Genomic DNA, 20,210 nt, shown 5'->3' on the forward strand with positions numbered 1-20,210 from the left:
GTCACAGTTTATATTAATCCCTTCCGTCATTATAAAATGAAATGTTCTGCATTTTTGTAAAATACTTTAGGTTTTAATTCATCACCTCGGTCAAGACTTCTTTTTGACGAGAGCTGATAACACTTTTTATAGGTAACATGCCCAACACCAGATTTTAGAAATCTATCAATGATTACAGCGCTGAAGGGCGAAATAAGGTACATGAATAAATCAGTAAAGCCTGGACAAGAAGGGAGGGGAGGACAGGATGTTACCTGACTGCTATGAGATGGATGGAGAGAGGAAAGCGGGAGAGCGGGCGAGAGGAAAGCGGGAGAGCGAGCGAGAGGAAAGCGGGAGAGCGAGCGAGAGGAAAGCGGGAGAGCGAGCGAGAGGAAAGCGGGAGAGCGAGCGAGAGGAAAGCGGGAGAGCGAGCGAGAGGAAAGCGGGAGAGCGAGCGAGAGGAAAGCGGGAGAGCGAGCGAGAGGAAAGCGGGAGAGCGAGCGAGAGGAAAGCGGGAGAGCGAGCGAGAGGAAAGCGGGAGAGCGAGCGAGAGGAAAGCGGGAGAGCGAGCGAGAGGAAAGCGGGAGAGCGAGCGAGAGGAAAGCGGGAGAGCGAGCGAGAGGAAAGCGGGAGAGCGAGCGAGAGGAAAGCGGGAGAGCGAGCGAGAGGAAAGCGGGAGAGCGAGCCAGAGGAAAGCGGGAGAGCGAGCGAGAGGAAAGCGGGAGAGCGAGCGAGAGGAAAGCGGGAGAGCGAGCGAGAGGAAAGCGGGAGGTCGAGCCAGAGGAAAGCGGGAGGTCGAGCCAGAGGAAAGCGGGAGGTCGAGCCAGAGGAAAGCGGGAGGTCGAGCCAGAGGAAAGAGGGCGAGCGAGAAGAAAGCGGGAGTGCGAGAGGAAAGAGGGAGTGCGAGAGGAAAGCAGGAGAGAGAAGAAAGGGAGAAAGAGAGAAGAAACGGAGAAAAGAAAAGAAAGCAGAAACCTGCTGGCCATCGTACCTTTATGATAGACAACTGTCCACTTACAGAAACCAACAAGTACACCTACCTGGGCCTAGAACTCAGCCAGTTAGGGAGCTTCAAGCAAGCCATAGAGTTACTATAAGACAAGGCATCCAAAGCCTTCTATACCATCAGAAGACGTCTGTACCATCTCAAGGCACTAGTAACCGTCTGGCTAAAACTCTTGGACTCCATCATTGCCCCAATCCTTCTGTACGGCAGTGAGGTCTAGGGCCTAGTCTTATACCCAAACTGGTCAAAGTGGGACGCTGGGCCGACTGAAATATTCCACCTAGAGTTCTGCAAGCATCTTCTCCAAGTCCATTGGAGCACATCAAACAGCGCTTGCCGAGCAGAGCTGAGCAGATTCCCACTACACCTCGCAATCCAGAGGAAGGCGCTGTCATTCAAGGCTCATCTACAAAGTAGTAGTCCCAGCTCCTACCATCACAAAGCCTTCCTACACCAGGAAGCCCCAGGAAGCCTCCGAACACAAAGTACCCAAAGCCAGCCTGACCAAGCCATCAACCTACATGGCCTGACAAAAGGCGAAATCCTGAAGATGGTACTCAAAGTCAAAGAGGAATATCTCAGCATCTGGAGGAATGACAAACAAATCCCAGAAACTGACGATATACCAGAACCTACAGAGGGAGTACAAACTGGCCCCATATCTAGAGAAACTAGAAAACCCCAAAGAGCGACAGATCCTGAGATGGTACAGAATGAGGGCCCACAGCCTACTCAACGAATTCCGGGTGGCACCGACAGAACTACAAGCCCCGAGAGATCAGACTCTGCCAGCAGTGCCCCCAGGAGGCCGTGGAGGATGAGGCCCACTTCAACTTAGGTCAACCAAATACTTCGCAGTGAGGGACACTCACCTCAAGAGACTGTTTTATCTCCTCCAAGACTTCACCTCCATGGAGGAGGAAAAGAAACTACCGATAATAATGGGGAAGAGGAAAGTGCAGCGGCCATAGCAGCGGAATATGTCATTGCCTGCCACAGACTAAGAGGAGCTTGATATGTCATGGACCTCTATACCCTGGACATGCCCCTATCCTCTAAAAGGAGCCTGATAGATCTGGGACCTCTATATGCCTCCCTACACCGCCCCCCTATTTTTACCATTTGCTTTGGCAATGCTAACATGTACTTAGTCCTGCCAATAAAGCTCATTTGAATTGAATTGAGAAAGAGGGAGAGAAAAAGAGAGAGAAAAAAACAGAAAGAGCGAGAAAGAAAAAAAAAGAAAGAGCGAAAGAAAGAAAAAAAAAAGGGAAAGAGCAAGAAGAAAGAGGGAGAGCGAGAAGAAAGAGGGAGAGGGAGAAGAAAGAGGGAGAGGGAGAGGGAGAAGGGAGAGGGAGAGGGAGAAAGGGAGAGGGAGAAGAAAGAGGGAGAGGGAGAAGAAAGAGGGAGAGGGAGAAGAAAGAGGGAGAGGGAGAAGAAAGAGGGAGAGGGAGAAGAAAGAGGGAGAGGGAGAAGAAAGAGGGAGAGGGAGAAGAAAGAGGGAGAGGGAGAAGAAAGAGGGAGAGGGAGAAGAAAGAGGGAGAGGGAGAAGAAAGAGGGAGAGGGAGAAGAAAGAGGGAGAGGGAGAAGAAAGAGGGAGAGGGAGAAGAAAGAGGGAGAGGGAGAAGAAAGAGGGAGAGGGAGAAGAAAGAGGGAGAGGGAGAAGAAAGAGGGAGAGGGAGAAGAAAGAGGGAGAGAGAGAAGAAAGAGAAAGAGCGAGAAGAAAGGGGGAGAGCGAGAAGAAAGAGGGAGAGGGCGATAAGAAAGAGAAACAGAGAAAAAGTGCTAACTAAACGTTGAAAACAATGAACATATACCTTTCTATATAACACTGACTTGCTGTGCGCACGTTACGGCTTTTGTGCCTCTTTTACTTGCTTTAAGTTTCCAAAGATGCAAACCAGTTACGGTAATAAACAAAAAAGTGACCCGACCATTCTTCAGGAGTTTTTTTTACTCTATACTTTACAATAAACATCAATGGGAATGCCCGGGCTTCTTTCTAAACGTTTTTTCCCCAGTGTCTTTGCTTCAAAAACCGCTAGTAGTTTCTTAATTGTTGAAAGGATTTAAAATGCTAAAAGAAAAAACTCACCAGAGGCCAAAAATGTCAGAAACAGATGAAAAAAAAAACTAAGCCAAATAAGACACTTCAGGGAGGAAAAAACACTGGCACCCGTGTGGAAAAAGACATTGTGTGCACAGACGCCAAGACTTAGAGAGATGTTCTGAAATGTTTACAGCTAGTCAGGAGGATCTCCGTGATCAACTCAACCTTTTAAAGGATTATTCCCAAAATACTGAGGGCTCCGCTATTTCCAGCGGTCCCATTATCGATGAATGGAGCATGCATGCACACCTCTACCCCATTAAAGATGGAGCTAAGGTTCTGTTATTGCTGATCTCTAATGTCAGAATTGCTGGGGGTCCCAGTGGTCAGACCCTCAGTGATCAATTTATATCCTATCCTATGGATAGGTGATAACTTTAAGGGGTTGTCCAGACTAAGAATAAAAGCGTGCCATTACTTTATGTGACTGCAGACCACCAATGTGCAATGCACAGCCTGCCAGGATTCCGCTGTATACCACGTACGGGTGGGAGGTCACGTGCAGACTAGACTCTCCTATGTTAGAACATTAATAAGAAGCGGAGGAGAGTCTAGTCGGCATGTGACTGCAAGTATCCCAATCACATACATGTATGTTTCCCTAAATTGACAGTTTTTGCTCCCATGGTAGTGATCTTGTTTTTCAAAAAATGTCACTGGGGTCAAGAATTTTAACAAGTGGAATCTGAATAATTTTACTTTTTTTGCCTTATTTGATTGGCATTTTAGGGGCATTTGAGTAACATGTCACATAGGCAGGTCCCCTTTAAAATTCATCTGGAGCATCCTGCATAGAGTTAATGATTGACAAGCTCAGAATTTCTCAGCCTGATCCACCACCAGCTACATGGAGCGGAGAACAGTCCTGAGGGCAGGCAGTCCAAGGTAATATAACCTCAGCTGCATTCCTTTACCTTGGAAAAAGGGGATTTAAAGAGCTTTCTTACCTTGCAGCATTTTTTTTTTCACACCTGCCTAAAACTTTTGCACGCTACTATACATGAATACGGTATATAAAAATATTTTTATTTACTTTATTTTTTTTTCATATTTATTGTGAAAGGGAACTAAATGAATGATAATGATAATTACCAACATAAAAAAATGGCTTTAGTTTAATATCAGGTGGAGCGCTCAGACTGGCAGTCATCTGGCCGGAGCACAAGACTCTACAACCAGCAATTAAAATAATAAAGTCCGTATATCATTAGCTACAACAATAAAACCACAGGTTAAGTAGAGATTGCCTGGCTCTAATAATAGTTTATGGGTGAACGTCATTGTGTACGTACTATGGATGTAGCAGAGTGGAATTTATCAATTACCTCTTTGGCGCGGCACTGTTTATCTAAGCCAATAACTCTGTGCCCTATGGTAACCCCCCCCCCCAAAAAAAAAAAACAAAACATGCTGCCCTAATGTAATGAAATATATCACATAAAACAGCTCTGCTCAAGTCGTGTATTCATTTATGTGTACGAAAAATATGCAGATTTTTTTCCACAACTTTTTCTGTATTTTCATGACTATGAACATTGTACATTCACTCTGAAGGCATCAAAACTATGAATTAACACGTGGAATTATATATTTAACCAACAAGTGTGAAACAACTGAAATTATTTCTTATATTCTAGGTTCTTCAAAGTAGCCACCTTTTGCTTTGATGACTGCTTTGCACACTCTTGGCATTCTCTTGATGAGCTTCAAGAGGTAGTCACCGGAAATGGTTTTCACTTCACAGGTGTGCCCTGTCAGGTTTAATAAGTGGGATTTCTTGCCTTATAAATGGGGTTGGGACCATCAGTTGTGTTGTGCAGAAGTCTGGTGGATACACAGCTGATAGTCCTACTGAATAGACTGTTAGAATTTGTATTATGGCAAGAAAAAAGCAGCTAAGTAAAGAAAAACGAGTGGCCATCATTACTTTAAGAAATGAAGGTCAGTCAGTCCGAAAAATAGGGAAAACTTTGAAAGTGTCCCCAAGTGCAGTTTCAAAAACCATCAAGCGCTACAAAGAAACTGGCTCACATGAGGACCGCCCCAGGAAAGGAAGAACAAGAGTCACCTCTGCTTCTGAGGATAAGTATATCCGAGTCACCAGCCTCAGAAATCGCAGGTTAACAGCAGCTCAGATTAGAGACCAGGTCAATGCCACACAGAGTTCTAGCAGCAGACCCATCTCTACAACAACTGTTAAGAGGAGACTTTGTGCAGCAGGCCTTCATGGTAAAATAGCTGCTAGGAAACCACTGCTAAGGACAGGCAACAAGCAGAAGAGACTTGTTTGGGCTAAAGAACACAAGGAATGGACATTGGACCAGTGGAAATCTGTGCTTTGGTCTTATGAGTCCAAATTTGAGATCTTTGGTTCCAACCACCGTGTCTTTGTGCGATGCAGAAAAGGTGAGCGGATGGACTCTACACGCCTGGTTCCCACCGTGAAGCATGGAGGAGGAGGTGTGATGGTGTGGGGGCGCTTTGCTGGTGACACTGTTGGGGATTTATTCAAAATTGAAGGCATACTGAACCAGCATGGCTACCACAGCATCTTGCAGTGGCATGCTATTCCATCCGGTTTGCGTTTAGTTGGACCATCATTTATTTTTCAACAGGACAATGATCCCAAACACACCTCCAGGCTGTGTAAGGGCTATTTGACCAAGAAGGAGAGTGATGGGGTGCTACGCCAGATGACCTGGCCTCCACAGTCACCAGACCTGAACCCAATCGAGATGGTTTGGGGTGAGCTGGACCGCAGAGTGAAGGCAAAAGGGCCAACAAGTGCTAAGTATCTCTGGGAACTCCTTCAAGATTGTTGGAAGACCATTCCTGGTGACTACCTCTTGAAGCTCATCAAGAGAATGCCAAGAGTGTGCAAAGCAGTCATCAAAGCAAAAGGTGGCTACTTTGAAGAACGTAGAATATAAGACATAATTTCAGTTGTTTCACACTTGTTGCTTAAGTATATAATTCCACATGTGTTAATTCATAGTTTTGATGCCTTCAGTGTGAATTTACAATTTTCATAGTCATGAAAATACAGAAAGATCTTTACATGAGAAGGTGTGTCCAAACTTTTGGTCTGTACTGTATGTATGTATATATATATATATATATATATATATATATATATATATATATATATATATATATATATATATATATATATATATACAGTTAGGTCCATATATATTTGGACAAAGACAACATTTTTCTAATTTTGGTTATAGACATTACCACAATGAATGTTAAACAAAACAATTCAGATGCAGTTGAAGTTCAGACTTTCAGCTTTCATTTGAGGGTATCCACATTAAAATTGGATGAAGGGTTTAGGAGTTTCAGCTCTTTAACATGTGCCACCCTGTTTTTAAAGGGACCAAAAGTAATTGGACAATTGACTCCAAGGCTATTTCATGGGCAGGTGTGGGCAATCCCTTCGTTATGTCATTCTCAAATAAGCAGATAAAAGGCCTGGAGTTGATTTGATGTGTGGTGCTTGCATTTGGAAGGTTTTGCTGTGAAGTAAACATGCGGTCAAAGGAGCTCTCCATGCAGGTGAAACAAGCCATCCTTAAGCTGCGAAAACAGAAAAAACCCATCCGAGAAATTGCTACAATATTAGGAGTGGCAAAATCTACAGTTTGGTACATCCTGAGAAAGAAAGAAAGCACTGGTGAACTCATCAATGCAAAAAGACCTGGGCGCCCACGGAAGACAACAGTGGTGGATGATCGCAGAATAATCTCCATGGTGAAGAGAAACCCCTTCACAACAGCCAACCAAGTGACGAACACTCTCCAGGAGGTCGGCGTATCAATATCCAAATCTACCATAAAGAGAAGACTGCATGAAAGTAACTACAGAGGGTTCACTGCACGGTGCAGCCACTCATAAGCATCAAGAAGAAAAAGGCTAAAAAACATCTAAAAAAGCCGGCACAGTGCTGGAAGAACATTCTTTGGACAGAAGAAACCAAGATCAACCTCTACCAGAATGATGGAAAGAGAAAAGTATGGCGAAGGCGTGGTACAGCTCATGATCCAAAGCATACCACATCATCTGTAAACCACGGCGGAGGCAGTGTGATGGCTTGGGCATGCATGGCTGCCAGTGGCACTGGGTCACTAGTGTTTATTGATGATGTGACACAGGACAGAAGCAGCCGAATGAATTCTGAGGTCTTCAGAGACATACTGTGTACTCAGATCCAGCCAAATGCAGCCAAACTGATTGGTCGTCGTTTCATACTACAGATGGACAATGACCCAAAACATGAAGCCAAAGCAACCCAGGAGTTTATTAAAGCAAAGAAGTGGAATATTCTTGAATGGCCAAGTCAGTCACCTGATCTCAACCCAATTGAGCAGCATTTCACTTGTTAAAGACTAAACTTCAGACAGAAAGGCCACAAACAAACAGCAACTGAAAACCACCGCAGTGAAGGCCTGGAGAGCATCAAAAAGGAGGAAACACAGCGTCTGGTGATGTCCATGAGTTCAAGACTTCAGGCAGTCATTGCCAACAAAGGGTTTTCAACCAAGTACTAAAAATGAACATTTTTTTTTTAATTATTTAATCTGTCCAATTACTTTTGGTCCCTTTAAAAACAGGGTGGCACATGTTAAGGAGCTGAAACTCCTAAACCCTTCATCCAATTTTAATGTGGATACCCTCAAATGAAAGCTGAAAGTCTGAACTTCAACTGCATCTGAATTGTTTTGTTTAACATTCATTGTGGTAATGTCTATAACCAAAATTAAAAAAATCTTGTCTGTCCAAATATATATGGACCTAACTGTATATAATCCTGACTTATTTTTAGTCGGTGGGGTCCGTCTGGATCAATATATGTAATACTAATCAAAACATTAATTTATATATAAAATGGATACTAACAAAAATAAAAAATACTAATAAAAAATATATATACATACAAATAAATTAAAAAAATTAAAAAATATAAAATACAAATTTATATACACACACATACATACATACATACATACATACATACATACATACATACATACATACATACAGTCATGGCCAAATGTATTGACACCCCTTCAATTCTGTCAGATAATACTCAGTTTCTTCCTGAAAATGATTGCAAAAACAAATTCTTTGGTATTATTATCTTAATTTAATTTGTCTTAAATGAAAAACCACAAAAGAGAATGAAGCAAAAAGCAAAACATTGATCATTTCACACAAAACTCCAAAAATGGGCCAGACAAAAGTATTGGCACCCTCAGCCTAATACTTGGTTGCACAACCTTTAGCCAAAATAACTGCGACCAACCGCTTCCGGTAACCATCAATGTGTTTCTTACAATGCTCTGCTGGAATTTTAGACCATTCTTCTTTGGCAAACTGCTCCAGGTCCCTGATATTTGAAGGGTGCCTTCTCCAAACTGCCATTTTTAGATCTCTCCACAGGTGTTCTATGGGATTCAGGTCTGGACTCATTGCTGGCCACCTTAGAAGTCTCCAGTGCTTTCTCTCAAACCATTTTCTAGTGCTTTTTGAAGTGTGTTTTGGGTCATTGTCCTGCTGGAAGACCCATGACCTCTGAGGGAGACCCAGCTTTCTCACACTGGGCCCTACATTATGCTGCAAAATTTGTTGGTAGTCTTCAGACTTCATAATGCCATGCACATGGTCAAGCAGTCCAGTGTCAGAGGCAGCAAAGCAACCCCAAAACATCAGGGAACCTCCGCCATGTTTGACTGTAGGGACCGTGTTCTTTTCTTTGAATGCCTCTTTTTTTCTCCTGTAAACTCTATGTTGATGCCTTTGCCCAAAAAGCTCTACTTTTCTCTTATCTGACCAGAGAACATTCTTCCAAAACGTTTTAGGCTTTTTCAGTTAAGTTTTGGCAAACTCCAGCCTGGCTTTTTTATGTCTCGGGGTAAGAAGTGGGGTCTTCCTGGGTCTCCTACCATACAGTCCTTTTCATTCAGATGCCGACGGATAGTACGGGTTGACACTGTTGTACCCTCGGACTGCAGGGCAGCTTGAACTTGTTTGGATGTTAGTCGAGGTTCTTTATCCAACATCCGCACAATCTTGCGTTGAAATCTCTTGTTAATTTTTCTTTTCCGTCCACATCTAGGGAGGTTAGCCACAGTGCCATGGGCTTTAAACTTCTTGATGACACTGCGCACGGTAGACACAGGAACATTCAGGTCTTTGGAGATGGACTTGTAGCCTTGAGATTGCTCATGCTTCCTCACAATTTGGTTTCTCAAGTCCTCAGACAGTTCTTTGGTCGTCTTTCTTTTCTCTATGCTCAATGTGGTACACACAAGGACACAGGACAGAGGTTGAGTCAACTTTAATCCATGTCAACTGGCTGCAAGTGTGATTTAGTTATTGCCAACACCTGTTAGGTGCCACAAGTAAGTTACAGGTGCTGTTAATTACACTAATTAGAGAAGCATCACATGATTTTTCGAACAGTGCCAATACTTTTGTCCACCCCCTTTTTTATGTTTGGTGTGAAATTATATCCAATTTGGCTTTAGGACAATTCTTTTTGTGTTTTTTCATTTAAGACAAATTAAATGAAGATAATAATACCAGAGAATTTGTGATAGCAATCATTTTCAGGAAGAAACTGAGTATTATCTGACAGAATTGCAGGGTGACAATACTTTTGGCCATGACTGTATGTATTATATACATACATACACACACACACACATATATATATATATTTAGCACTAATAAAAATACATAAATAATAAATACTTCTAAAGTATATATATATAAATATATATATATATATATATATATATATATATATATATATATATATATATATATATATATACACATACATACACATACATATATATATATATATATATATATATATATATATATATATATATATATATATATATGTAATGTATAAAAAATATAAAAAATATAAAATACTACTAATATATATATATATATATATATATATATATATATATATATATATATCATGGAAGATTTGGAATTAAAAAACAAAAGCAGCTTTGTTCCAACTAGCAATTCAGCAGCTATAGATGCATTTGAGAAAGCAGTTACAATGGAGGTTGAGAATTTAAGACAGACTAATGTGGGAACATATAGACATCCTAACATTCTTAAAGATGAATTTTTGGCTTTGCAGGAGCTTGTCCATGACGACGACATCATCATCAAACCCGCGGATAAGGGGGGTGCTGTCGTCGTCATGGACAGGTGTATGTATATGACAGAAGTATGTAGACAATTGGCGGATGGGGAGGTATATCAAAAGATGGATGGTGATCCAAAGTTTAATATCAGTAGAGAAATAGAAGTTTGTTTAAAGGAAGCGTTGGGGATGCATATCATAGACCAACAACTGTATGAATATCTGTGAGTGGAAACCCCTAGGACACCAATGATGTACCGTATTTTTCGGACTATAAGACGCACCGGACCATAAGACGCACCCCAAATTTGTGGTGAAAATTGCAGAAAAAAAGATTTTTTATAAGATGGGGGTCCGTCTTATTGTCAGAATTTACAGTATCTTACCTGAGGGCTGGCGGTGGCAGAGCAGGGTCACAGGAGGCATGGTGTCGGCAGAGGTGGGGTGAGGCGGTACGGCGTGCACCTGAGCAGGGTCCCTTCCTGCTTAGGTGGGCGACGCCACGGCCTGGTGTCCATGGGAGGGTGGCAGCAGTGGTTACCGACAGAGGTGCTGGTATGAGGAGGCACAGTGAGAGGTATGGCATGAGAGGGGTCCCTTTCCCCGGTGAGGTGATTCAGCAGCCCGGTAATGCAGCAGAGCCGGGTGAATCCTGTTGTTACCGTGGCGGCAGAGGTGCGGTAGCAGAGGTGCGGCGGCAGAGGTGTGGCGGCAGAGGTGTGGAGATGAGGAGGCGCAGTGAGCGGGGTCCCTTTCCCCGGTGAGGTGATGCAGCAGCCCGGTAATGCAGCAGAGCCAGGTGAATCCTGTTGTTACCGTGGCGGCAGAGGTGTGGAGATGAGGAGGCACAGTGAGCGGGGTCCCTTTCCCCGGTGAGGTGATGCAGCAGAGCCGGGTGAATCCTGTTGTTATCGGTGCGCGCGGCCATCTTCCTGAGGCCGCGCGTGCGCAGATGGAGGTCTCTGCTGCCCGGGGCTTCAGGAAAATAGCCGCGATGGGGATCGCGGCGGCCATTTTCCTGAAGCCGAGATGCAAACTCGGCTTCAGGAAAATGGCCGCTGCGATCCCCATCTGCGCACGCGCGGCATCCCGCGGCCATTTTCCTGAAGCCCCGGGCAGCAGAGACCTCCATCTGCGCACGCGCGGCCTCAGGAAGATGGCCGCGCGCACCGATAACAACAGGATTCACCTGGCTCTGCTGCATTACCGGGCTGCTGCATCACCTCACCGGGGAAAGGGACCCCGCTCACTGCGCCTCCTCATCTCCACACCTCTGGCCCCGCACCTCTGCCACCGCACCTCTGCCGCCACGGTAAGCCTGCATTGCGAATATAAGACGCACCCACCATTTTCACCCCTTTTTTGGGGGGGAAAAAGTGCGTCTTATATGCCAAAAAATACGGTATATAATCCCTAAAATACACAAGAGGTTGGATAACCCACCGGGACGCCCCATAATCTCGGGGGTGGGATCAATATTCAATAGAATGGGAATATTTCTGGATAGAATTCTCAACCCCATTGTAAAACAAGGAAAATCGTATATAAAGGATACTACCGATTTCCTTAAGAAATTGGAGGAGATTAAATTGGATGAAGAAATGATAATGGCGTCATTTGACGTAGTTTCACTATACACCTCCATAGACCATAAGAGAGGCATGAGTGCAATAAAAAAAGAAGTTGGAACTGGCTGGATATACGGAGGAGGGTAACATATTCCTACTAAAGCTATTGGAAATAATTCTAACAAAAAATTACTTTCTATTTGGGGATAGTTTCTATACACAAAAACGAGGTACAGCTATGGGGGCCAATATGGCCCCCTCGTATGCAAATTTGACCATGGAGGTCATGGAGGAGGACCTTGTCTATGTATCCCACCACTTTCAATATGTGAAGGTGTGGTGGAGGTACATAGACGATGTCTTCCTCCTATGGACAGGTACCAATGATATGTTAAGTGATTTTCATCAATATCTCAACACTATAGATGAAACTATAAAATTTACATTAGTATCTTCAATGAAAGAAATGCAATTTCTGGATGTATTGGTCCTACAAGAGAATAAAGAGTTAATCACAAAACTCTATGTTAAGAAAACGGATAGGAATAACCTACTGATATATGACAGTCAGCATCCACGTAAAATGATCGAGTCAATACCGTTGAGCCAATTATTAAGGGTGCGCCGAATTGTTAAAAGAGAGGGGGATGTGGATGAAGCATTGGAGCTATTAATAAAAAAATTTAAAGAGAGGGGGTACCCTAAAAAAGTATTGAGGTCGGCCAAAGAAAAAGTAAAGAAAAGAGACAGGAAGGCATTGATTATGAAGGATACGGGTGACAAAAAACATATGAACCGGGTTCCCTTTGTTAGTACGTATGTGGAAGAAAGCAGGGGGGTGATCAATATTATTTCAAAACATTGGGCCATGCTGGGTAGGTGTCACCCAGAAATAAGTGAATTTGCAATGCCACCACTATATTCCTACAAAAGAAGTAAAAACATAGGGGATTATCTGGTCAGGTCCGACATTGGGTCATTGATAGGCAACCAACAATCGACATTAACAGGCAAAAAGAGAAGGGGGTGTTTTCCCTGTCTATCATGTGTCAATTGTTCGCACATGATAAAGGGATCCACGTTTGAGCACCCAGAAACAGGTACAATTTATCAAATTAAAGAGTTCCTGACATGTGATACAGACCATGTAATATATCTCTTATCATGTCCGTGTAATCTTTGGTACGTGGGGGAGACAATATGCTCATTTAAGGTTCGGATGAACCAGCATAGGTACACAATAAGAAAGAAAAGAAAGGATCTCCCAGTACCTAAACATTTTTTGGACTACAATCATCAGGAGAAAGATTTGAAGTGCAGAATAATAGATGTGGTCCCAGTTCAGAGAAGGGGAGGTAATAGGGAACAAATTTTGAAAAAGAAAGAGCTCAAATGGATCTATGAGCTAAAAACACTCAAACCCAAAGGTTTAAATGCAGATTTTAATATACATACGGTGTTTTAGGGGGGGTATGTAGGAATTATTCTTAGTAATGTGTATTTGATACCCAGATGCTTTTAAACTGATGTAATTAATATTTTTGTTTTTCAGTCTCACTTTCTTTGCTCCTCAGAATGCAATCCTAGAGAAAACTCACCTACAGGGAAGGAGGCACATGGAGGACGGAAATTTGTTATTATTTTCTGTGCATCTTTATCTTTTTGATTTATTATTTTTTATTATTTTTTTCAATTTTTTTCAATTTTTTTTCAAATTTATTAATGCACTCTGCTGTCGGGCTATTAAATATGTAGTTTTTGGAATGGATCTGTCACTTAATCATAATAAAGCATATTAAATAAGCATGGTAGTGATTAGTTTTGAATATGGGACTAAAGGATTGGGATAATATCAAAAGTACTATTTAAAAATCATGGCCATAACTTACGGGTCCGGAGGTACAATTGAGGCACAATATGATAATTTTTGATAGATACCCTTGAGTACGAAGTTATGTCCCTATTACTTCCTATATATATCTATATATATAATTGTCTAAGAGTTTTTCCGTCTGTCTGTCTGTCTGTCCTGGAAATCCCACGTCTCTGATTGGTCGAGGTCGCCAGACCTCGACCAATCAGCGACGGGCACAGCATGGCAACGATGATGTCATAATGGAAATCCCGCGTCTCTGATTGGTCGAGGCCGTCAGGCCTCGACCAATCAGCGATGGGCACAGTATCGACGTAGATGTCATAATGGTTGCCATGGCGACGATGATGGCGACGAAGGTTGCCTCGACCAATCAGCGACGGGCACAGTCTGCTGCGAATTCTGGAATCATCATTGTCCATATACTACGGGGACATGCATATTCTAGAATACCCGATGCGTTAGAATCGGGCCACAGTCTAGTATATATATATATATAAAACCTTTAGCAAACTATGCTGGTATTATATAGATGTCATGGTCCGGAGGGACAACTGAGGTGCAGAATGACTCTATTGACTCACGGGGGCTATATGGGAGTTGTGGTCACCCGTGGGGTCAAGATACAATTGAGCATTACATATTTACATTATAATACCATGCTAGTATCATATAGATGTCATGGTTGCAACTCTTTGGTCCGGAGGGACAACAGAGGGGTAGAGTGACTATTGACACACGGGGGCTGTATATGCGATATGGCTGTCTGTGGGGTCAAGATACGTCTAAGCCTTGGGTATTTGTAATGAGTGAAATAAAAATAATAAAAAGAAGTATTTATCTGACCAATGTGGTTTAGTGATGGATCCGGTATTTGTATAATATAGGATATATAAAGCAATAGTAAATATATAAAATCCCTTTGTGGCCGGACAGCGGAGTGCATTAGAATCTAAATTATAAGCTCCTTTATTTATAGAGTCTGAAATGTATAACAGCGCTAGCGCAGGTGGTATGAGACATACATTGTGCCTTTATGCCACTGCGCAGACGCTGAAAATAAGCGCAGTGAGTAGTCAGGGAGCCACTACCAATATGGCGGAGATTAGCGCTATTGCGCAAGCGCCATGTAAAAATTGCCACACAGAGTGCTCCATTGGCTGGTGTGGTTTCTCAATCCAATGATGCGCTTTAGACATGCGCAATAGGCAGCGGAAGACGCTGACATTTAGACACTACGTCCTCCATGAGCCTGCTATGAGTTGTGGGTGAGTGGTCAGTAATAACGGTAATATGTAAATGTAATAATGATTAATAAGAGACCATTTATCTATAAGGTTGCGGGTAACTAAATAATATACTCTGAGGAGCAGCTGGAAGTTGAAAGTTAGTTTTTTCTTGCACATAAGCACAAAGCACTTTATATATAAGCGCTGGACACTAATATATGATGAACAATGTTTTATGGATAATTAGTAAATATCAAATATGATTGGAATTAATGTAACACTTGTTGGAACACGTATAAATAAGTAGCAGGTATGGTTACTCACTGCTTGATAAAGGCTCAGATGGAGCTGAAACGTCGCCCGGCTATGTGGGTCGATTAAACCTACCACATGTTTCACCTTAACAATGGAGTGCTGCCTCTTTGAATCTCAATCAATCTCTCTCTCTCTCTCCACATATATACACACACACACACATACACTTGTTTTTGCTGCGTGCCGCGCCATACCTCTCGTTAAATATACGGAGGCTTCGATCCAATTGTCTATTCCAATGTATTGTTATTAAATGGTTAATCCCAATAAATACATTTATCGCCTATCCACAGGATAGGTGATAAGTGTACGATCACTGGGGGTCTGAACACTGGGACCACCACTGATTATGAAAATGGTGTTTCCTAAGGGTACCGTCTCACAGTGGCACTTTGGTCGCTACGACGGTACGATCCGTGACGTTCCAGCGATATCCATACGATATCGCTGTGTCTGACACGCAGCAGCGATCAGGGACCCCGCTGAGAATCGTACGTCGTAGCAGATCGTTTGAAACTTTCTTTAGTCGCTGGATCTCCCGCTGACATCGCTGGATCGTTGTGTGTGACACCGATCCAGCGATGTGTTTGCTTGTAACCAGGGTAAACATCGGGTTACTAAGCGCAGGGCCGCACTTAGTAACCCGATGTTTACCCTGGTTACCATTGTAGATGTAAAAAAAAAAAAAAAAACACTACATACTTACCTTCTGATGTCTGTCACGTCCCTCGCCGTCTGCTTCCTGCACTGACTGTGAGCGCTGGCCGTAAAGTAAAAGCAGAGCACAGCGGTGACGTCACCGCTGTGCTCTACTTTACGGCCGGCACTGACACAGTCAGTGCGGGAAGCCGCCGGCGGCGGACGTGACAGACACCGAAATGTAAGTATGTAGTGTTTTTTTTTTTTTTTACATTTACAATGGTAACCAGGGTAAACATCGGGTTACTAAGCGCGGCCCTGCGCTTAGTAACCCGATGTTTACCCTGGTTACCCGGGGACTTCGGCATCGTTGTTCGCTGGAGAGCTGTCTGTGTGACAGCTCTCCAGCGACCACACAACGACTTACCAACGATCACGGCCAGGTCGTATCGCTGGTCATGATCATTGGTAAATCGTTTAGTGTAACGGTACCCTAAGTCCTCTGTGAGAATGGATCGGTAGTGCAGATGCTCGTCAATCACTCCGTAGTAGATCAGAAGTGAATGGCGTGGCGGTCGTACATGCACATCACAGGGAACTTTAGGATCTCCATTCTCTGTACTAGTTGGGGTATTTATCAGCCAATCTATATGCATGCAATTAACGATTGGCTGCAGCGCTGCCAGTGTGACCGGCGGGCTACACAATGCTTTACATGGCGGATTTCACAGCCCAAACCGCTCGTCATCTGGAAATCCTCTGTTTTCGTAGGGCTGTGGCCCCCTGACCCCTTACACAGTTTGCCAGGAATTGGTCACATCCAGCACTAATCGCTTCACGAATTCCAGCAGGGAAATCAATACAACCCTGAACCTTGAATGAGGCTCTGAGTAATTGCTTCATGTGCCATGGGAAGGGTAGGGGACTGTGAAGCTGAGGGTCACGGTTTTTATAGAGGTCGTACTGGTAGTATGATTTACTATTAATTCTTTTTTTTTTAATTGTCATCACTTTAGTGGGTAATAGGCCTTTAACTAGGACAACAAACTGGGTGCAAGCATTCACCCTATTAACTGTGTCCACACACCCTACCCCTAATATATTAAATTATAGGGGGTTGAATTAAGTTTATGGTTCTGAATTTCATTTAGGGGTTGGGTCTGGGTCCGAACTAAATTCAGAGATCTAAATTAAATTTTTGGTGCCTGATTTGGGGTCCTTTATTTTAAGACTCTGGTCTAGGATCCAAATACAATTGAAGGGTCCGAACTAATTTAGGGGTCTAACTTTGATTTAGAAGTCTGATCTGGGGTCTAAATGTAGGGTCCTAATCTGGATGGGGGGGGGGGGTCTTAATTTTTAGGATTTTTGTCCAGGGTCTACATAGAATTGAAGGGTCGGAATTAAATTTAGAGATCTGACATGAGGTCTACTTTAATTTTGGGGTTTGGATTAGGGATTTAATTAATTTACAGGTCTGGACTTGGGGACCGGATTAAATTACACATCTGGTCGGGGGACTGAATTCATTTTAGCAGATTAATGGAATATTGTGCTTAATGATCTGAATTTAAAAAAAAAGAAGAATTTAGGGGGCTTTGTGTCAGAGTTAAATTTAGGCATCTGAACTTGAGTCTGAATTAAATTTAGGGGGGTCTAATACTTGACATAATGTGACCCCACAACTGAGCCATATGAGTGAAGTCTGGGCACGGGACTCCAACCCCAGGAGGATATTAAAGGTTTTGCAACGTGAGCAGACACTCCCGGAGCATACACAGCACGAGCGCAACACCCGGACACGGCCCTATGTCGAAATATGTGGTTTCCAAATGCAGCCTCCCCTGAGGGTTTACAGTATATCTGACTCATCAAGATCAAACCACGCGAAAAATCTGCTGCCCCCTCCCCCGACGTTTATCCCTTCAATCAGCCATTTTCCGTTTTTGCACTTTCACTTATTTCCCCCCTTTCTTCCAAGAGCCATCACATTTTTTATTTTTCGTGCCACAGGGGGGCTAACTTTTTTTTTTTTTATTACTATTTTTTTAGGAAGAACTGTAGTTTTGAAATACCCCATTCATTTTACCATAACAAGTGCTGAGAAACGGGGGGAAAAAAATCCAAGTGAGGTGAAATACTGTAATACACAGAATTCCGCCATTATTTTTTGGGGGGCATTTAATTACGGCATTCATTGTACAGTAAAAATGACCTGGAGACATCATTCTCTAGGTTAGTGCGATTCCGGTGATACCAAATTTTTTTTATTATTTTTGTGTTGTAAAACAGAAATTAAAAAAACTTTGTACAAACAAATTTGCATTCTGTTGCCATTTTCCAAGAACCCTAAATCATTTATTTTTCATTGATGGAGCTTATGTGAGGGGCTTGTTGAGCGAGGAGAGCAGGTACCACTTTGGGGTACATACGACATTTTGATTGTTTTCTATTAAATTTTTTAAGTGAGGTACAGGAACCGAAAAACAGCAATTCTGCCTGTTAGATTTTCTATTTTCTCAGTGTTTACCTTATGGGTTTGACTTATATTTTGAATGAACATTTACTTATTTTTGGATGGTGAAAAGAAGAGTGAGATTTTTTTTTTAATATACATCTGCATTACATTTTACTTTCTCTGTTTTTTTATGCAACCTGGAGGACTTGAACCTGTGATTGATTGATGGCTTGTACTATAGAATGTGATACTTCGGTGTTGCGGTCTACGGTACACAATGATTTCCTACGAGATCCCGGCCACTAAAATATCAACGTGGCTCCAACTGGTTTATACAATCTGGTTTTACTATACCATTTTAGATCTATTTGGGATTGGATTCTCCAATTTTCTCAATTAATGGATTATGACAGCCACGATAGGATACAAAGATGGAATCCAAAAATGACATATAGAGACCAGAGGAGGGAACCCATGCAAAACAAGGACTTCAACCATATTGTTCTACCTTCTGAGAGTACGGACCCCAAAGGCTGCTGTCCTGTATGTGGATCCCACTGATAAATTGTGTGGCCATGGACCAGGACCTACCTTCTGCTTTGCTGAGCTCCAGTGCCAAGTGCTCTCTGGCTTTGGCCTCCTCGTTGAGTCTTTCTTGAAGCTCCTCCTGGCATCTGAGCAGTTCAGTAGTCTCCTGTTTCCTTTTGATGGACTCCCGCACCAGTTCGGTCTGTGCCGCCTTGGCATGAGCGAGCTGTAACAAGAACATGATTGCACGTCAAAACAGCCCAAGTATTATCGGACACTATGCACGGACAACACAAGACCGACTCATACGGTTAGAAGCGAAGCGTGGCATCGTCCCACTTTACACCTCAGACGGTCAGACTCTTTTTTGAATATTTCTTTTAACTTAATTTGCATGGGTTACCTAAATAAACTTGATTTTACTAAACTTTTTTTTTTAATTTTCTCAATTTGTTTTTATTACATCTACACATTGCATTATGTAAACTTCAAAAGATCATAAAAATTTAAAACAAAAGAAAAAGCTGGAATTGCATGCACCTTACATTTGTAATGTGTGGTCTTAAAGAGTATGTATCACTTCAAGGCGAGTGTTCACAATAAACCGTCATGAGGAATAACCCTATTTCTGGCCATTATATGACTTGTAGCCTTTATTTTTGTCACAAGTTTTCTCCTCTGCAGTTGCCTTTGAGCCAACACATGAGGGATTTCTGCTCTCCTGTATCTACATAATAAATGCCAAGAAGCAACAGCATGGACGACATTAACATTACCGAGCAATGTAGCTGTGAATCAAGCATTATTCAGCAGTGTAGCAGTGAATCCAGCACTACGGAGATGTGAATCCAGCACTACTGAACTGTGTAGCTGTGAATCCAGCATTACTGAGATGTGTAGCTGTGAATCCAGCATTACTGAGATGTGTAGCTGTGAATCGAGCACTTCTGAGCGGCGTAGCTGTAAATCCAGCACTACTGAGCGGTGAATATAGCACTGGAGTGAGACAGAACACCCAACAGCAAGCATCAGCACCTCTATGTTTCTCTTGCATATATAATTTGATCTCACAGTGAGTTAGTTTTGATCAGGATGGATTTGAACTGTTTTCACAGTAAATGATGGGTTTGGGGGGTAAAGGTAGGAGAAGTGGCTCATGAATGGAGAAAGCAGAGTTCTTTGAAAAGATATGTTACAAAGTTTCTTATGTTTGCTTGTCCTATTGATTTATGCAAAGTTAATAATATTCTTTGTTCTTCAGAGATCTGAGCAATAAGAATCACACAAAAACAATACTACCGAGAGCATCAAGAAGGATGAAAACC

General features: G+C 42.6%; 1 protein-coding gene across 4 annotated transcripts in view; it reads right to left on the reverse strand.

Moving 5' to 3' along the window:
• The window catches only part of AKAP9 (A-kinase anchoring protein 9), a 215,368-nt gene that overhangs the window by 52,877 nt on the left and 142,281 nt on the right, over positions 1-20,210 (reverse strand). For all 4 annotated transcript variants that reach the window (XM_077268210.1, XM_077268209.1, XM_077268212.1 and 1 more), the window contains one exon: positions 18,949-19,111. In XM_077268210.1, coding sequence (XP_077124325.1) covers positions 18,949-19,111 — 163 coding nt within the window. The remainder of the gene's footprint in view (positions 1-18,948; positions 19,112-20,210) is intronic.

This window comes from Ranitomeya variabilis, chromosome 6 (assembly GCF_051348905.1).
Source record: "Ranitomeya variabilis isolate aRanVar5 chromosome 6, aRanVar5.hap1, whole genome shotgun sequence".
NCBI classification, from domain to species: domain Eukaryota; kingdom Metazoa; phylum Chordata; class Amphibia; order Anura; family Dendrobatidae; genus Ranitomeya; species Ranitomeya variabilis.